A 20,980-nucleotide genomic window follows, 5' to 3' on the forward strand; every position below is an offset into this window, starting at 1 on the left:
CAGGAAAAATTTCAACAGAAAATCGGGAAAATCTTTTTTTTACATACAGCGCCATCTCTGATACATAGCATGTACTACAAACCAATATTTTAAGTAATTTGCGCCGGTGCGTGATACATTGTTTGACAGCTACTCATTGTTCTCTGCTCAGTTAATTTCATGTGACAAACCGGTATTGTGTTCACTGTGAAATTGTGAAATAAAATTTAAAAAAATAAGTTATTCGTTTCCTAATATTTCAAGTGGAAACCATCAAATCAATCACGTGTTTTGTGCAAATTTTTATTCAATTTCAACAGCAGGCATTTGTCTTTAAGGTGGTAAGTTGAACTGTGTAAATTACGTGGACCGTGCATTTGAGGTTAAATTCACCACTTTGTCCATAGTCCGAAATGCCAAAATACAAGCCAGCAACAAGTGTATTCACAGAATTTTAGCGAAGAAATACAAAATATAATAAGAGAAAATGCCCGATTGAGACAACGCGTGAGGACACGAATGCCCCTATTGCGGTTTTTAACCCGACTTGGTCGAATTGAAGTTAAGGCAACTCAACTACAGATCAACCAAACTCTTTTTTGGTATTGCGAACTTCAACTAAGTTCAGTCGAAGTATGATTGGCGTTGCCAACCTAAGAAAAGGAAATTTGACAGATAGTGAAACAGCTAAAATTTTGTAAACGACATATTTAAAAAATTGAATTCAGTTGCCGCTCGCGAAAAAGTGAATAAACATATATAATAAACAATAAATAAAAAATGGATATAAGTTTTGATTTATATTACAATGACGAAAATGCTGGGGGCAAAATTGATGTGCTACGTATACGAAAAAGCCTTCGTGATCACTCAAATCCATTGGAGCTTCCAAATGCAAAGTAAGCCATAGTTTTTCACAATTGAATTGCTTTTTAATAATGTTTGTTGCAGATTCATAAGTTATTTTCGATTAAATAAAGAAGCATTTTATTTTTTACTGAATGAGATGAAGGAACATTTCCACAAACGTGTGCGAGGAACGGCCATACTTCCTATATTAAAATTATGCGCAACTCTGCGTTTCCTTGCTGACGGTGGTTATCAAAAATGCAGTGGAAATGATTTTAACATTGGGTTGGCGCAACCTACGATATCTTTAGTAATTAAAGAGGTTCTAAATATAATTGAACAACGTATTTGTGCCCAATGGATTAAAATTCAAATGACTGAGGAGGAGCAAAACGTTTCAAAAGTTTCATTTTATTCAAAAAGTGCTTTCCCGGGAGTAGTTGGTTGCATCGACGGCATGAGTCGCATAATTTCACCAAGAAAAGAAGTGCAACATCTTTATCTTAACAGAAAGGGCTACTACAGTTTAAACGTGATGATTGTATGTATAAAATCTGAATTATATTAGAAACAAAATGGTATAATTTCTTAAAATTTTTAGCTTTGTGATTATAAAATGTCTATTCGGTATGTGGATGCTAGGCATGCAGGCGCAAATCATGACTCTTTTGTTTTCAGTGTTAGCGATTTGAAAGTGCATTTACAGAACAACATACAGAATAACACTTGGATCTTGGGTAAGACTTTATCGTATTTATTGCTAAATAATTAGAGTAATGTAATTTCTTAGGCGACGCTGGCTATCCTCTGCACAAATTTTTAATGACTCCTTATCGCTTGGCGGAAGCTTCTTCACCCCAAGCACGCTACAATACAGTACACTCAAAGGCCCGGAATATTGTAGAGCGGACAATTGGTGTACTCAAGAGTAGATTTCGATGTATTTTATCTGTACGAGGTTTACATTACACTCCCGAAAAGGCTACGCAAATTGTGAATGCTTGTTGCGCATTGTACAATATTTGCCAACACTTTCAAGTGGAATCTCCGGAAGAAATACCATCTACTTCACATATTACAATGACCAATGATATTTTGGACATAGAAAGAGAAGAAGAGGATACGGCTCGAATAATTCGCATTAATATTATGACTTCCCTCTAAACAATTAAAATATTAAATTTCATTTATTATTTCTAATGTGCTATTTATTCGGGCAAATATTTAAATTTTATTTAAATAAATTCATTAAATAACAATATCACATAATTTTTTAATGTAAACTTAACTATGGTACAAAAATATAAAATATCAGTTCATTCCAGAATTATTAAAAATAAATTAAAAAAAAATATTACTTTGTGTCTTAAATAACCAAAAAAATTAAAATATTTGCGAAGATTTTAATTAAGCAATTTTGAGGCGCTGCACCTCAATTTGAATTTATTGTTTCCAAATTGTGGCTTTCCTCTTCCTACTTCTGGAAACTTCTCCATTAACTCCACCAATTTTTCGAATTGATTTTTTGTTGCAACTTTATTTTTTCTAAAAATTTATAAAAAATATTAATTAAAATTAATTTAACATTAATTAAAATAGTTATTTTACACGTCCTCCATTTTTCTTTAATATTTTTTTGTATTTCACTGCACGAATGTGAAAAGTTGAAGTTCGATCATACTTCAACCGCAATTTTTTTTGACGGATTGAGTTGAAGTTGGCAATACCGAATTTTTAAACTTCGACTGAAATGCAGTTGGGTTGAAAACCGCAATAGGGGCAGAAGATCATTGGCATCATACAATCGCTTGACATTCCAATATGATCCCACTGCGAAATGCAGTGATGATGAAAATTTAGATATTGGACCAATGACGACTATAGGCCGATATTGCAATGCGTTAAAGTTCAAAAGAGAAACGGCTGGATTGTGCTGCGCAAGTGGAAAAGTCAAACTGGATCCATTACTTACACCACCATAGCCATTGAAACCATTGTTCGATGGATGTGATCCCGATTCCAGCCATTTTCTTCAACACATCCTTGAATACAATAACTGCTTTCGCATGACTTCCTTTCGAGCTAATATCATTCGAGAAGGCGGCTTCATGCCGACTTGCAAGGTAGAAGATACAACACACATAACCAATCACTCACACCAACACAATGAATTGCAACACATAACAACTACATATACACCACACACTACACCATCACACGATCAGAAGTTACACCGTATTCTTCAGCAAATGATTGTTTGCAATTACAGATACAAGGACAAATATATCATTTGCATTGTTCAATGGTGCCAACACCAGATGAACCGCATCAATTTCTGCAAATATATTTCATTTCGTCGATGGTGGAACAGCTGAATGTGCGGTGCAATATACAGGGAACACAACAGTTAAAGAGACGAATTATTGAACCGTTGCAAGCATTTTTTCACGCTAATAATGCTGTGGTTAAATGTTTAAAACAGCATTGGAACGAATGCCATCGGATACGCACAAATTTGTCATAAGAGCGGATTGTGCCCCAACAGGTGAACATGTGCGAAGATTCAATGCACCCACCGTTAATGATGTTGCTGAATTATTGTTGGCAATCCAACTAAATCACGAGACATTGTCGTTCAGCGAAGAAGAAATATCATGCATTGCCAGAAATTCCCCGTGACAAATCCGTTGATTCCATAACAAATCCCGATGATGTAGTAAATTATCCAACGGAGTTTTTGAACTCTCTGGAGTTACCAGGATTTCCACCACATAACTTGCAACTCAAAGTTAGTACAGTTATTATGATATTGCGTAATTTGAATCCATCGCGACTTTGCAACGGTATTCGACTTTCGATAAAAAGACTTATGCCGAATTTGATTGAGGCAACCATTATTAACGGAAAGTACGCAGGTGAAAATGTATGTATTCTTCGAATACCAATGATTCCGACTGATCTTCCGTTTGACTTCAAACGATTGCAATTTCCAGTTCGCAATGACAATTAACAAGTTGCAAGGCCAGTCGCTTAGTGTATGCGGGATATATTTAGAAAATCATTGTTTTTGTCATGGGCAGTTATACGTTGCGTGTTCACGAGTAGGGAAACCATCCGCTTTGTTTGTGTTAACGCCAGACCAAAAAACAAAAAATGTGGTTTACCAAAGAGCACTTCAATGAAACGGATAATTTGCGGACACATATAAGTACATAGTATAACGCTTCGATTCGGTATTTACTTTGGATTCTCTTTCATTTACTTGGAGAAGTTCAACTAAATAACACTTCACTTTTGTAATCGAAATGAATTCATTACTGTTATGAAATGAAATATCATTCTTCCTTTTCAAATATAAAACAAAAAAAATTGTCTTCATCTTTTAATCACCAAACGAAATGTTACATAAAACGAAGCCATCTGGTGGCGAAACGGAGTTCGCCGGGTTTGCTAGTGTATATGTAAAATTGCTTAGATTCCGATCCTCTGGTTGACGTTTTACATCTTAAGGTATTTCCCTGGCTTTGTTTGAAGTTGCAAGAGTATAAAATGTTCGGCTGCACCCGAACTTGGTCCTTCCTTACTTGTTTCTTTTGTTATATTCAACACAGCAACAAAAGTTTTGCTGAGTTAATTGTAATTTACTTTTCTAAATTCAAAATTTCACAAAATTGTTATGATTTTTAGAGATTGAATTTTTTAATGGAAATATTTTATATTTGATTTTCCAGCATGGATGAATGCGAACAGCTGTGCAATAGACTGGCGATAATGGCTGGTGGAAACTTCAAATGTTCAGGATATGTGCCAGACTTAAAGAAACGATTCGGTGGTGGATTTACAATGAAAGTGAAGTTAAAATCTGAGGAAACTCATGTAGTTGAAGATATAACAACCGAGTTGTGTAAAATATTTTCTGATAGTCAGTTGCGAGAGAATCACGCTGGGATTGTTACCTATTTTATAAATAACGTTGATGATCTTAAATGGTCCGATATTTTTAAAAAAACGGAAGCCTTCGCAAGTGGAAAGACAGACCTTGTGGTAGATTATTCCTTGAACGAGACCACACTTGAAGACATATTCCTAAAATTTGAAAGCAATAGAATAAGGTGTATACCTCAACTAAGCGTATCATATGAGATTACACCTTAAAGTTTTTAAACTATCCCCTACAAGTAAATCAAAATTTAAGGGGTCAGTAGGGTAATGATTTTTTTTTTTTTTTTTACTTTTTCTGTTCCCTTATACTCTTAGAATTAATGTAGAAACCCACTTTACCATTGGTAGGTTTCGAAAAATAATAATACCGCTCGACGTTCCGAGCGCTCAGAGTGCACACCTCAAACTTTAAATGCATTTTTTTCAAACACACACTTTTTTAAACATATATGCTGCTAAGTCCCGTTATTTAAATTTTTTTGACGCGCGGTTTTTTGCATTATGTAGTCTAGTGTATTGTGTAAGCTTACAGTGAATTGTTCTATGTAAGGGTTCATTCAGTAGGCGTTTTTCGTAGAGTGAAATTGTCAAAATCGCGAAAAAAGGTGTATACGCAAAAAGTATTTAAAAAGATTAAAATAGCTGTTTTATTGTAAAACCAAGGGTACAACAGAAATAAATAAAGGTAAGATAGTTATTAAAAGTAAAAATAAGTCATTGGAAAAGTGTTTAGTTTGTTTACAATAATTTTGTCAAAGTGCTGTTGCCTATAGGAAACATCCTGTAACTAACGAACCAAGACACTAAGGACTTTGAAATTTGTATCACTTCATACTTGAGTTGAGACTAACATATACATATGTATCTGTTCTAAAAAATATTTTAGCTCCGCCCTCTCATTAAAATGTTCACAAAACGCCTTTTTCATGATTCTAGTAGGGACGATAACACAGTACAACAGCTAATCGGGGGAGTGAGAAATTCCAAGTCAGGGTGATGGTACTAGGTCAGTATAGTAAAACTCTCAAAGGGTTGGGCGTTCGTATGTGTCAGTTGCTACAACCGTCTAATGGATTGGAAAAATAGATAATAGTGGTTCGCGAGTTATGTTAAACTACGTTTTTGCCAAAATGTTACAACTAAGCGAAAAAACATCAAGATAAGGAAAAAATTTAAAAGGTCATAAAAAAAAATTGACATATACGAACGCCAAATCCTTTGAAGGTTTTACTATACTGACCTAGTACCATCACCCTGACTTGGAATTTCTCACCCCCCAGACAATAATCGCAAAAATGTTCCACAGTGTAACTATTCACGTTCTTTTTAAGAATAAATTGGGTTTTTGTGTTTCAGATGATCCAAACATGAGAAATCTTGTCCGCCCTTGAAAAAACGTATCTCATTCACCCAGCCGTTTCTCCAACAGATGTCATAAAAAAATTCCGAAAAAATTTGTTTATGCATTCCACGATATACCTCATGATATGTGAAAAAAGTTCTATTGTAGAATAAAAATTGCTATGAAAAAAAAATGTAAAAAACAGGCCAGATTACCCTACTGACCCCTTAATGGCGTGTTCATTATTATTATGCATATATGTATATAGTATCGAAGAATTTGTTATCATAATCAAATTAGTTTTAATCAAGAAACATGCGTACATATATGCACATATGACGATTTACTTCATGGTCTGCTCTGCACTTAACATTAACGTTGAGACTTCACTATTGGGGTGTCTAGAGGCATTAATGATTTCAAACATACATACAAGACCAAATATATTTGATTTAATCATATTCTCATTCATATATATAACATATGTTTCGCATTGATGAGTTTTCATATTTTGTATCATGGACGAAGATATTAAGATTAAGTGTGGTATATCTGTACTCTCATAAATTAAGACATGTATATTTATTGGCATTTTAAAGAATTCGTGAAAATAATAAAAGGCAACTCTTATACAATTTTGCATATGTACTTGCTCTCTTTAAATTTAGATTGACTACAGACAAAGAACAAATTGCAGCCGTGTCATAAGGTTTTTGTGGGGAATCAATTTCTTAAGAATACTGAGCTTTAAACAGCCTATTTCGTAACTATAATATTGCGAGTTCTAAAATATACAGGGTGTACTAACAAAAACGACGTAGTATAAAAATTAAATAAATCACTCAAAATGTTGTATCGCTCTCCTCCAGCATTACTGGTTTATTAACCTTTGATTTAATATAAGAAAATAGGAATAAAAATAATCTAGACAATTTGCTCGTTTGCTGACGAAGCCATTAACCCCAATCAGGCCTCATCAAAGAAGATGATTTTTCGATGATTAAATTCGTTGGCTTCCATCATTTCCAACGCCTAATCGGCAAAGCTACAGCGCTTCAAATCGTTTGACCGCTTCAGTTCTTGCATCAACAACATCTTATACGATTTCAGAGCTAAATGTAATCGCGAAATTTGCCATATTTTCACCCAAAGAGACCTAACTGTGTAGAACGACATTGAGCAGACTGATCCTGGTTGTCCTCAACACTCGCCTGAGTCGCGGAGATTATTATACTTTTCGAATTTTTCACTTATGCGTTGAATAGCGCGTCCAGAAGGAATATTATGGCAACAGTGTTTTGCGTGAATAGCTCTTACAGTACCCACCGGAGAACCTAAATTTGCGAAATAATCTTGAACAATTTTCAAACGTTGTACCAAAGTTATATATGACATGATGAAATAACAAACCTTACTCAACACGCTGGCAAAAGTTCACACAAATCCGTACACAAATATGGCCGCCGCGAGCTGTTAAAATCACGTCATTCCTAGACAGTGTACATTTAGTCGGCAACTATCAATTCCTGAATGCGACGTGTAAGCCGGCGGCTGCAAAAAATGCCAAAAGTTTGTGCGCGACATATTTTCACCGATGAACAGGTTCAGAATGTCACCAGGGAGCCGAAATTTTCTAGGGTCAACGGGATTAAAATACCTAACCAAGGTCCTGAACCTGTCGTTGACCACTCTTCTTATACACGATGTTTGGAAAGTCGGAGGAGGGTTCCCCTACTGAAACCTAATAAATCAGCGAGGCTAGGGGAGTCTAATCGTCCGATAACTCTCCTTTCACCAGTAGTGAAGACACTTGAGGCCCCGTAACTGTCACAACCACCAAAAGGGAATTCCATCACCTCATGGGCAAATGCGTCAAGCAATAGAATTAATGGCATGTGTTCATTCCAATACCCAATACGGTTCTACCCACTGGAATTGACCCGGATTTTATCCAGCCCGTACGGTGAGTATTAATCTAAGTTTGTCATCATTAGAGCAACGCCTTGCAGCAGGGTTGCTCCGTATTCTCCTGACTCGTGCTGGCATTGAGTTCAATGCGGATCCGAACGAATTTTTCTGCTGCATTTGCGCCAAAAGGCTATATCCAAACTCCACCTCGGTCAGGTGTAACACATACAATGGATGGAGCCATCTTAAGACCTGCTCAGGCCTTAAGAAACATAGGGAGTGGACCACGAGTTACATGGCCCCAGTTTGCGCACAGCGCTGTCACTCTACCTGAGTGACCAACAGAGGAGCTGCGCGGTCCATAGAAGCTCAAATATTCAACATGACTCCCATTTTGATCAACCTGTGGACACCTGCACCTTCGTTAACGTTAACAAAGCTCACTGTGTCGACTTCACAGAATTTACTGAGAACACCCTCAACGCTTTTCCCATTCCTACGAACGTATCTGTTGGCGAACGTCGATTAGCAAGGTGATCGCAGAAGCTACCGCCCGCTTCATCCCGGCTGGAAGAATTGCGGAACTCAGGCGGTCGGAAGTGGTCTGGCCATCAACCCAAGTAAAACCGAGATGGTTTTATCCAGTAGAAGATATAAGACCCAGGTGGCATCTCGGCAGCTCATGAGGAAAAGACAACGACTCTCTGTCAACTACGCCGCACCAATATGGTTGCTTGGATGCAATGGAACGTTGATGAACAAGCTACAGACCTGTCAGAACACTGCACTCCGGACCACGAGAGGATGCCTCTTTATGTCTCCCATCGAACATCTACATAGTGATAGGCTTATGCTCCCAGTTAAGGAGCATAATGAACTCCTCTCCAAGCATTTCCTGTTGATGTTTTCGCAGAAATCACCTGCTTGGAGCGGGACCGCCTCTTACGACGACATCGAAAAATACGCCGACCGGACTTCGGCCGCAACTAACTTCCGACAGGTACTGACCACCATTCACTGTGGAGCCATCAAAACCTTCACTAACTCCCTTCCAGTGAATGGTGTTCTTGGAGTCAAATCACCATCTATTGTTGATGCGCGAGTGACCCTTGCGCAGCTTCGTTCTGGATATTGTAATAGGTTAAACTCCTACTTGTTCAGAATAGACCCCGACATATCCAACATATGTCCTGCGTGCAATGAGTCTCCGCATGACACTGGCCATCTCTTTGCATACCCCGCCAACCCCACTCATCTGACACACTTTTCCCTTTGGTCCGACCCCGTCGAAACAGCACGTTTCTTGGGCCTCCCATTAGATGACGTCGACGATAACCCTCATCACCCTAACGGGGATTAGTAGCTTTGTTAAAACAACAAAATGGCATGTGTTCAAAAGTAAACAGCTTTCTCACCGATCTTTCTCGCTTCTTCTCCGCAAGGAGCTTAACACTCTCTCCCATTAAATTCATGAATAAGATTTTAGGCGTTGTACTTGATAGCCTGTTCTCCGTCGCCCGTATACGATCTCGATTATTTCCAAATTACAGAACTGCTACTAAATCATCAAGTAGCTAGCCAGCAACACTTGGGGAAAAGACAAAGAACGTTATTGGCAAACGATATGGTTGCCTAGATGTAGTGAAACACAGAGGACGATGCCTCGGGATGTTTCCCGTCGTAATTTTGTCTAGGATGTTTTCGTAGAAATCAGCTCAGCAATATGGCATATAAGTATCGCGTTGAAATAGAAGAACACAAATGGAATAACCAATCACTTCAAAAGATTAATAACTATTGATTGGTGGTATGTTGTTAAATGCTTCTTCTTCTTCTTAATTGGCGTAGAAACCGCTTAAGCGATTATAGCCGAGTTAACAACAGCGCGCCAGTCGCTTCTTCTTCTTCTCGCTACGTGGCGCCAATTGGATATTCCAAGCGAAGCCAGGTCCTTCTCCACTTGGTCCTTCCAACGGAGTGGAGGTCTTCCTCTTCCTCTGCTTCCCCCGGCGGGTACTGCGTCGAATATTTTCAGAGCTGGAGTGTTTTCGTCCATCCGGACAACATGACCTAGCCAGCGTAGCCGCTGTCTTTTAATTCGCTGAACTATGTCGATGTCGTCGTATATCTCGTACAGCTCATCGTTCCATCGAATGCGGTATTCGCCGTGGCTAACGCGCAAAGGACCATAAATCTTTCGCAGAACTTTTCTCTCGAAACTCGCAACGTCGACTCATCCGTTGTTGACATCGTCCAAGACTCTGCACCATACAGCAGGACGGGAATTATGAGTGACTTATAGAGTTTGGTTTTTGTTTGTCGAGAGAGGACTTTGCTTCTCAATTGCCTACTCAGTCCGAAGTAGCACCTGTTGGCAAGAGTTATCCTGCGTTGGATTTCTAGGCTGACATTGTTGGTGGTGTTTACGCTGGTTCCAAGATAGACGAAATTATCTACGACTTCAAAGTTATGACTGTCAACAGTGACGTGAGTGCCAAGTCGCGAATGCGACGACTGTTTGTTTGATGACAGGAGATACTTCGTCTTGCCCTCGTTCACTACCAGACCCATTTTCTGTGCTTCCTTGTCCAGCCTGGAGAAAGCAGAACTAACGGCGCGGGTGTTGTGGCCGATGATATCAATATCATCGGCATACGCCAACAGCTGTACACTCTTATAGAAGATGGTACCTTCTCTATTTAGTTCTGCGGCTCGAACTATTTTCTCCAAAAGCAGGTTGAAAAAGTCGCACGATAGGGAATCGCCTTGTCTGAAACCTCGTTTGGTATCGAACGGCTCGGAGAGGTCCTTCCCGATCCTGACGGAGCTTTTGGTGTTACTCAACGTCAGTTTACACAGCCGTATTAGTTTTGCGGGATACCAAATTCAGACATCGCGGCATAAAGGCAGCTCCTTTTCGTGCTGTCGAAAGCAGCTTTGAAATCGACGAAGAGGTGGTGTGCGTCGATTCTCTTTTCACGGGTCTTTTCCAAGATTTGGCGCATGGTGAATATCTGGTCGGTTGTTGATTTGCCAGGTCTGAAGCCACACTGATAAGGTCCAATCAGTTTGTTGACGGTGGGCTTTAATCTTTCACACAATACGCTCGATAGAACCTTATATGCGATGTTGAGGAGGCTAATCCCACGGTAGTTGGCGCAGATTGTGGGGTCTCCTTTTTATGGATTGGGCATAGCACACTTAAATTCCAATCGTTGGGCATGCTTTCGTCCGACCATATTTTACAAAGAAGCTGATGCATGCACCTTATCAGTTCTTCGCCGCCGTGTTTGAATAGCTCGGCCGGCAATCCGTCGGCCCCTGCCGCTTTGTTGTTCTTCAGGCGGGCAATTGCTATTCGAACTTCTTCATGGTCGGGTAATGGAACGTCTGCTCCATCGTCATCGATTGGGGAATCGGGTTCTCCTTCTCCTGGTGTTGTGCGTTCACTGCCATTCAGCAGGCTGGAGAAGTGTTCCTCCATAATTTAAGTATGCTCTGGGCATCAGTGACTAGATCACCTTTGGGGGTTCTACAGGAATACGCCCGGTCTTGAAACCTTCCGTAAGCCGCCGCATTTTTCGTAGAATTTTCGAGCATTACCCCTATCGGCCAGCTTATCAAGCTCTTCGTAGTCACGCATTTCAGCCTCTTTCTTCTTCTGTCTACAAATGCGTCTCGCTTCCCTCTTCAACTCTCGGTATCTATCCCATCCCGCACGTGTAGTGGTCGATCGTAACGTTGCGAGGTAGGCAGCCTGTTTTCTCTCCGCTGCGACACGGCACTCCTCGTCGTACCAGCTGTTCTTTTGCACTTTCCGAAAACCAATGGTTTCGGTTGCAGCTATACGTAAGGAGTTTGAAATGCCGTCCCACAGTTCCCTTATACCGAGTTGTTGACGAGTGCTCTCAGAGAGCAGGAGTGCAAGCCGAGTAGAAAATCGTTCGGCTGTCTGTTGTGATTGCAGCTTCTCGACGTCGAACCTTCCTTGTGTTTGGTGGCGCGCGTTTTTGCTGCACAGAGGCGGGTGCGAATCTTAGCTGCAACAAGATAGTGGTCCGAGTCGATGTTAGGACCTCGGAGCGCACGCACATCTAAAACACTGGAGACGTGTCTTCCGTCTATCACAACATGATCGATCTGGTTGGTAGTTTTTCGATCCGGAGACAGCCAGGTAGCTTGATGAATCTTCTTATGCTGGAATCTAGTACCACAGATAACCATATTTTTCGGGCCCCGGCGAAGTCAATCAGCCTCAACCCATTTGGGGATGTTTCGTCGTGGAGGCTGAATTTACCGACCGTAGTGCCAAAATACCTTCTTTGCCCACCCTGGCGTTAGAGTCGCCAAGCACGATTTTGACATCGTGGCGGGGGCAGCTCTCATAAGCGCGCTCCAAGCACTCATAGAAGGCATCTTTGGTCACATCGTCCTTCTCTTCCGTCGGGGCGTGGGCGCAAATCAGCGATATGTTGAAGAACCTCGCTTTGATGCGGATTGTGGCTAGACGTTCATTCACCGCAGTGAATGATAGTACTCGGCGACGGAGTCTCTCTCCCACCACGAATCCTACACCAAACTTGCGCTCCTTTATATGGCCACTGTAGTAAATGTCACAAGGACCTACTGTCTCTGTCCTTGTCCCGTCCATCGCATTTCTTGGACGGCGGTGATGTCAGCCTTTGTCTTTACGAGGACATCAACCAGCTGGGCAGCGGCACCTTCCCAATTAAGGGACCGGACATTCCAGGTGCATGCCCTCAATTCGTAGTCCTTATTTCGTTTGCCATGGTCGTCATCAAAGGGGGTCTCTCATCCGAGGCTGGTTGTAGCTCTTCACTGGGGTGTTTTTTACGTGGCGGGTCCCAAACCCAGCGCACAACCCTTGTAGGGAATGTTTCGCCTTCTCACTTTAGCTCGCCTTCGAACGGATGTTCTTAGGCTACCCAGAGGATACTTGGTCAAAGACCGGAAGTAGTGAGCTGCTTGAGCCATGTGTAAAAGAATCGTTTCTGGCCACTCCCAAGTGAATGGCGATCAGAGAACTTTCCTCACTTGCGTGAACTTCTACACATGACTCCATCCTCCTCCTTAAATGCTTCACCTACGAAAAAAGCACTTATATTGCAGGCCACTGTAAAATTGTAGTTTAAAAAAAACGTTGTCGATGTCAGTTTAATAAAAATAACATCAACAGAAAACTAGGATCTAAAGGAAATAAGAAAATGTTAAGTCGCAAAGGCGTATTGGGCACATCGGAACGGTTAAAGTTATGGTACCGGCTTCCATAACAGTTATGGGTTATACAAAAACACCCAGTATTCTTCAACAAACCTCACTTTTTATTATTTTTTATATTACGATTTTCAACTATTTTCAGTTTAAGTTTGATTGGTGTTGTGAACATAAAATACGAAGATTTGACAGGTAATTAAAAAAATTAAATAATTTGACAGATAATTAAAAATTCTTAAACGAAAAATTAAAACGATTTAATTTAGATATGGCTCACAAAAAGGTGAATAATATGAAATTAATTTTGATTTATATTACGGTGACAAAAATCCTTCGCGGTCACTCAAATCCATTCGAACTTCCTATCGCCAAGTAAGCCGAAGTTATATTGACAAGTAAATGACTTTTAAATAATGTTCATAGTTATTTCCATTCAAATAAGGAATCATTTTGTTTTTTTTTTTTACTAAATAAGATGAACTCTACATTTCCTTGCTGTCGGACTGAAGTAACCTCCGATATTTTTAGTTGTTACATAACCTGCTTGGAGGATGGAGTCGTGTGTAGAAGTTCACGCAAGTGAGGAAAGTTCTCTGATCGTCATTCACTTGGGAGTGGCTAGAAACGATTCTTTTACACATGACTCAAGCAGCTCACGACTTCCGGTTTTTGACCAGGTACCCTCTGGTAGAACATCCGTTCGAAGGCGAGCTAAAGTGAGAAGGCGAAACATCCCCTACATAGGGTTATGCGCTGGGTTTGGGACCCGCCACGTAAAAAACATTACCAATGAAAAATTACCAACAGCCTCGGATGAGAAACCTCCCTTTTCATGACGACCATGGCAAACGAAATAAGGACTACGATACTAGGGCATGCACCTGGAAAGTCCGGTCCCTTAATTGGGAAGGTGCCGCTGTGCCCAGCTGGTTGATGTCCTCCTGAAAAGATAGGCTCACATCACCACCGTCCAAGAAATGCGATGGACGGGACAAGGACAGAGACGAGTAGGTCTTTGTGGAATTTACTGCAGTGGCCATGTTAAGGAGCGCAAGTTTGGTGTGGGATTCGTGGTGGGAGAGAGACTCTGTCGCCGAGTACTATCATTCATTCCGGTGAATGAACGTCTAGCCACAACCCGCATCAAAGCGAGGTTCTTCAACATATCGCTGATTTGCGCCCACGCCACAACGGAAGAGAAGGACGATGTGACCAAAGATGACTTCTATGAGTGCTTGGAGCGCGCCTATGAGAGCTTCCCCTGCACGATGTCCAAATTGTGCTTGACGACTTTAACGCCAGGGTGGGCAAAGAAGGTATTTTTGGCACTACGGTCGGTAAATTCAGCCTCCACGACGAAATATCCCCAAATGGGTTGAGGCTGATCGACTTCGCCGGCACCCGAAATATGGTTATCTGTGGTACTAGATTCCAGCACAAAAAAATACATCAAGCTAACCGGCTGTCTCCGGATCGAAAAGCCAACAACCAGATCGATCATGTTGTGATAAACGGAAGACACGTCTCCAGTGTTCTAGACGTGCGTACGCTCCGAGGTTCTAACATCGACTCAGACCACTATCTTGTTGCAGCCAAGATTCGCACCCGCCTCTGTGCAGCAAAAAGCGCACGTCAACAAACACAAGGAAGGTTCGACGTCGACAAGCTGCAATCACAACAGACAGCCGAACGATTTTCTACTCGGCTTGCACTCCTGCACTCCTGCTCTCTGAGAGCACTCGTCAACTACTCGGTATAAGGGAACTGTGGGACGGCATTTCAAATTCCTTACGTACAGCTGCAACCAAACCATTGGTCTTCATAAAATGCAAAAGAATAGCTGGTACGACGAGGAGTGCCGTGTCGCAGCGGAGAGAAAACAGGCTGCCTACCTCGCAACGTTACGATCGACCACAACACGTGCGGAATGGGATAGATACCGAGAGTTGAAGAGGGAGGCGAGACGCTTTTGCAGACAGAAAAAGAAAGAAGCTGAAATGCGTGAATACGAAGAGCTTGATAAGCTGGCCGACAGGGGAAATGCTCGAAAATTCTACGAAAAAATGCGGCGGCTTACAGAAGGTTTCAAGACCGGAGCATACTCTTGTAGAACCCCCAATGGTGTTCTAGTCACCGATGCCCAGAGCATACTTAAATTATGGAGGAAACACTTCTCCAGCCTGCTGAATGGCAGTGAACGTACAACGCGAGGGGAAGGAGAACCCGATTCCCCAATCGATGACGATGGAGCAGACTTTCCATTGCCCGACCATGAAGAAGTTCGAATAGCAATTACCCACCTGAAGAACAACAAAGCGGCGGGGTCGATGGATTGCTGGTCAAGTTATTCAAACACGGCGTCGAAGAACTGATAAGCAGCATGCATCAGCTTCTTTGTAGAATATGGTCGGACGAAAGCATGCCCAACGATTGGAATTTACCGTGAGATAAGCCTCCTCAACTTCGCGTATAAGGTTCTATCGAGCGTATTGTGTGAAAGAGTAAAGCCCACCGTCAACAAACTGATTGGGCCTTATCAGTGTGGCTTTAGACCTGGCAGATCAACAACCGACCAGATATTCACCAAGCGCCAAATCTTGGAAAAGACCCGTGAAAGGAGAATCGACACACACCACCTCTTCGTCGATTTCAAAGCTGCTTTCGACAGCACGAAAAGGAGCTGCCTCTGTGCCGCGATGTCTGAATTTGGTATCCCCGCAAAACTAATACGGCTGTGTAAACTGACGTTGTGCAACACCAAAAGCTCCGTCAGGATCGGGAAGGACCTCTTCGAGCCGTTCGATACCAATCGAGCTTTCAGACAAGGCGAGTCCCTATCATGCGACTTCTTCAATCTGCTGCTGGAGAAAATAATAAGAGCTGCAGAACTTAATCGAGCAGGTACAATCTTTTATAAGAATGTACGGCTGCTGGCGTATGCCGATGATATTGATATTTTCGGCCTCAAAACCCGCGCCGTTAGTTCTGCTTTCTCCAGGCTGGACAAGGACAGCAAATGGGTCTGGTAGTGAACGAGGGCAAGACGAAATATCTCCTGTCATCAAACAAACAGTCGTCGCACTCGCGACTTGGCTCTCACGTCACTGTTGACAGTCAAAACTTTGAAGTTGTAGATAATTTCGTATATTTGGCAACCAGCATAAACACCACCTACAATGTCAACCTGGAAATCCAACGCTGCTTTTAGATAGATAGATTTTAGATCGGTATTATGAACACCATATACATATATGCGCATTAGATAAAACACCATTGACTTTAGAGGAGCAAAACTCTTCAAAATTTCATTGTACTCAAAAATTATAGAAGTTGTAGTTGAATTGAGTCATTAACAAATTTTTTTTATTTTTATCCAAGGAGGAGATATAGTCTACAAGTCTGACAATCTGATCTTTTCATCCTATATGGTTCGTAAATGGCCATAGGGAAAGAAGAATATACGTTTGTAAGCTAAGGACTCTCGTATTTGGTGAATATTTGAAATCGAGAAATTTTTTTAACTTTATGGTTAATGCTATCAACCAACTTACCTCCAACGTGTCGTCCCTTTTTTGCGAAATTATCATATATTTTTTACGATTTTGAGTTTCTCCTGCAAGATTATTCTAAAGTTGCATACTCATCATTCGGTAAAAAATTATAATGGTAATCAGAGATATCTATCTAACTTATCCGGTGTGAGAGCCCCTAAAAAATTTGCGTATTTTATGACATTTTCCTTCGTAGTTAAATCGGAAAAACACTAATGCCCCTATTGCGGTTTTTAACCCGACTTGGTCGAATTGAAGTTAAGGTATTTCAACTTCAGATCAACCAAACTCTTTTTCGGTATTGCGGACTTCAACTAAGTTCAGTCGAAGTATGATTGGCGTTGCCAACCTAAGAAAAGGAAATTTGACAGATAGGGAAAGAGCTAAAATTTTGTAAACGACATATTTAAACAATTGAATTCAGTTGTCGCTCGCGAAAAAGTGAATAAACGTATATAATAAACAATAAATAAAAAATGGATATAAGTTTTGATTTATATTACAATGACGAAAATATTGAGGACAAAATTGATGTGATCCATTGGAGCTTCCAAATGCAAAGTAAGCCATAGTTTTTTCACAATTGAGAGGCTTTTTAATAATATTTGTTGCAGATTCATAAATTATTTTCGATTAATTAAGAAGCATTTTTTTTTTACTGAATGAGATGAAGGAATATTTCCACAAACGTGTGCGAGGCGCCATACCTCTTATATTAAAATTATGCGCAACTCTGCTTATATTAAAATTATGCGCAACTCTGCGTTTCCGTACTGACGGTGGTTATCAAAAATGCAGTGGAAATGATTTTAACATTGGCTTGGCGCAACCTACGATATCTTTAGTAATTAAAGAGGTTCTATATATAATTGAACAACGTATTTGTGCCCAATTGATTAAAATTCAAATGACTGAGGCAGAGCAAAACGCTTCATAAGTTTCATTTTATTCAAAAAGTGATTTCCCGGGAGTAATTGGTTGCATCGACGGGACTCATGTTCGCATAATTTCTCGGGTAACAAATTCTTTTGTTAGCGCATAGATCACCTATGTGTTATGGATAACAAAAAGTATTTGTTACTCGAATATTTGTTAGTGTTATTATTTTCGTTATCAGTTTGTTACCTATAACATATAAACGTGTTAGCAGGAATAAGCAGTAACAAGATTATCTGTTACCCATTTCTTACCTCTAGCAAATTCAATTCTTTTAAATAAAATTCAGTTTTTTTTTTATTATTTCGCTTTATTTAATAATAAAATATTTACTTAACTATTTACTTAAACTGATAATTTGCCTATTATGTATTACTACATTCGGCAGAAAAATATTACAATTTAAGTTTATTTTAGTATAAAAATTATAATTCTAAAAATTCATATTTGTAAAAGTAAAATTAGAAACTTCAACTTACAACTTAAAACTAATTTATACAACTTTAAACTAATATTTACAACTTAAAATTAATATATATGTATGAGTAATAATAAGAAAACTTATACATATTAATTTTGCCTTAAGTTTATGCTTTTTTTGCTTAAAACGATTGTGGCTTAAGGCCACAAATCTCCGGAGCTCCCTACAGATGGTGTTTATATCCTTGTCAGGAAATATATCTAAAATGAAACGTTATAAGTTAAGGCATTCAAATATAGTATCAGTAAAACAACCTACCAAAAACTAACCCTACACACTTTAGCTTTAGTAGGGATTCCTTTTCCTTGCGCCTCTCTAAATTGTAGTGGTACATTAGATCGTCAGAAAACATACCACGCAGTACGCCGTCCACACTGCCTTTTAAGCCCTTTGACTTCAATATTAGCCGCATCTGTAAAAAAAATACAGTAAATTATATAACAATCGCATAATATTTAAAAACGAAATATTTACCATAGCATCCGTGCTTTCCTTTTGTGAAAGGTTGTCTTCCACGTAGCGCACGTGCTCTTCCGATGACATGGGCAGTTTCGAAGCGAGCTCCACGTAATGCTCGTCCTCCTAGTCACCGGTGATGCGGCTAATTGAATGGTGCGTCTTTGCCGCTATGACGCGCAATAATTCACTCTGTGCCTGCAGCTCAGCCTTTTCAGGCATATAGAAAATTAAAATATAAAAATTAACTTCTGTTTTAATTTGGTAATGTAATACTGCGTTACTTACTTTGTCTTTCAGGTACTTTTCAATGGCAGTGAGACGGGTCTCAATGGCATTCAGCCTCTGGATTATATTTGAAAACGTAAATGTATTTTTATTAAGCAAATACTATTAAGTATATTTATATATTCATACATTATACCTGCATGGCCGCCAGAAGATGGTGACGGTACTACAATTTGTGATGGTTCTACTAGGGGAGCGCAAGATTGTAAGATATTTTTTTAAACACTTTATCTGTAAAAAAATATTATTAAAAACTTAAAAATCGTTTTGTTCAATACAACCTCTATGGGGGCTCAACGGTTGTGAGCATTCCACTTCGGAATCCATTTCTTCCACGAGGTCATCGAAATTCATTCTATGAAAAATCATAAAAAGGTGATGATTAATGATATTTTAATTTTAATTTAATTTTTAAGATCATGCTTCGGAGCAGAAATGCGTATATGTACATACTTATATTCGAACTATGTTCACTTTTATTCATTATGAAACATTAATGTTGCTTTTATTTTAAACAAATTTAGATATTCTGCGTGCGAACAGCTATCTTGGACGAACAAATGAACATTTTTAGTTATAGAGGAGGCTCTCCAGTTCAATAATATACTATATATATGTAGTTACACCCGCGGGAATATTCGAGATGTTTGCGCTTAAATCTGAAAAATACCATTATTTGAAGAACGTATTTTTTCGATTTAAAACTAATTTTACTCTTATATTTCGCATTTTTATGTCCACTAGCACTTCACTAATTCGTATGAATTTTTTTTAATATTAAACTTATTGTTACATTATATTTATTTAACATCAACTAAAGGATTGCAATATTGATCTGAAGAACCTCCTCTATCCGATCATATCCATTTTATTCCCGAAATCTTGGGACGGTATTCTAAAGTCGACACAATTATAATTGTAACCGAACAATTCGTTTCAACTTAGATTTTAAATTTTTTACATTTACACATGTATGTATGTATATGGCACGATTCCGATTACTTTGGCTTAGGGTATGTGCGGATAGGGGAGCTTCTGCAGAGAAGAAGTATCCAAAAATAATATAAAATAACTTTTATTTTTTAATATATTCACCGTTGAAAAGGTTAGATTGTTTACAATTCTGAGGAGCCTTGCCACATCTTAAACAGCAAATATGTAGGACTTTTAACAATTTTTTTTGTTTGTTTTTTCGCGTGATTCTTTTTTCTATATTAACTATAAAAAAATGCTTTCTACATATGTATATGTGTAATATGTGATTTATGTGACTGAAGTACTTTCGCGTAGTACTCCTTTCTGCGATGGCGGCCTTCGGCCGCGCTTTAAAAAAATAACCCTGGTCGAGCGAATACCCGGGGTGACTGTAGTACTTCCGCATAGTACTCCTTTCTGCGTTGGCGGCCTTCGGCCGCTTTTAAAAAAAATACCCCTGGTCGAGCGAATACCCGGTGCGACTGAAGTACTTTCGCGTAGTACTCCTTTCTGCGTTGGCGGCCTTCGGCCGCGCTTTAAAGAAATAACCCTGGTCGAGCGAATACCCGGGGTGACTGAAGTACTTCCGCATAGTATTCCTTTCTACGTTAAAATAAAAAAAATATATTGAGTTTCGTTATAAAGTGGTTATATTTTTTGGTTATCTTGCACTGATATTGAAACAAAATTTGAGTTTTCGTTATAAAATTGTTAAATTTTGGTTATTATATCTGTCCGCGCTTTCCATTTATTTTTGATAATACGTTGTTTTGTATATTATGTGATAATATATATAATATTATTATATAATATTACTATATAATATTACTTATTTGTTTATTAAATTAAATAAAGAACATATCCATATGAATGGATAGAGAAATTTTTGGGAAAAAAGGAATTTTAGCGAATTTCCTTATTATCACATGGCAGCGCTCCATTTCGTCGTAATTTTTAGCACACGCATGATGGTCACTACGAGTGTAAAATTTACTTTTTAAAATAAAGATTTCTTCGGTAAAAAACTGTTAAAAGTGT

The 20,980-nt window shown here is 39.3% G+C and overlaps 2 protein-coding genes and 1 pseudogene across 2 annotated transcripts in view; 2 read left to right on the plus strand and 1 right to left on the minus strand.

Annotated features, from left to right (window-relative positions):
• The window catches only part of LOC120781398 (retinal-specific phospholipid-transporting ATPase ABCA4), a 72,557-nt gene extending 67,475 nt beyond the window's left edge, over positions 1-5,082 (plus strand). Inside the window, exon 22 of the mRNA XM_040113607.1 lies at positions 4,560-5,082. Within this exon, the coding sequence (XP_039969541.1) occupies positions 4,560-4,983 (424 nt within the window). The 3' untranslated portion in view covers positions 4,984-5,082. The remainder of the gene's footprint in view (positions 1-4,559) is intronic.
• Positions 761-2,034, plus strand: LOC120781399 (putative nuclease HARBI1). The gene is made up of 3 exons (XM_040113608.1): positions 761-1,369; positions 1,430-1,565; positions 1,619-2,034. The coding sequence occupies exons 1-3, from the start codon at positions 986-988 to the stop codon at positions 1,990-1,992; spliced, it is 894 nt and encodes a 297-aa protein (XP_039969542.1). The 5' UTR covers positions 761-985; the 3' UTR covers positions 1,993-2,034.
• Positions 5,083-18,319: 13,237 nt separating the features above from the next.
• On the minus strand, positions 18,320-19,142 carry LOC120781652 (annotated as a pseudogene).
• Between the last annotated feature and the right edge of the window lie 1,838 nt (positions 19,143-20,980).

This window comes from Bactrocera tryoni, unplaced genomic scaffold, assembly GCF_016617805.1.
Source record: "Bactrocera tryoni isolate S06 unplaced genomic scaffold, CSIRO_BtryS06_freeze2 scaffold_7, whole genome shotgun sequence".
Classification (NCBI taxonomy): Eukaryota; Metazoa; Arthropoda; class Insecta; order Diptera; family Tephritidae; genus Bactrocera; species Bactrocera tryoni.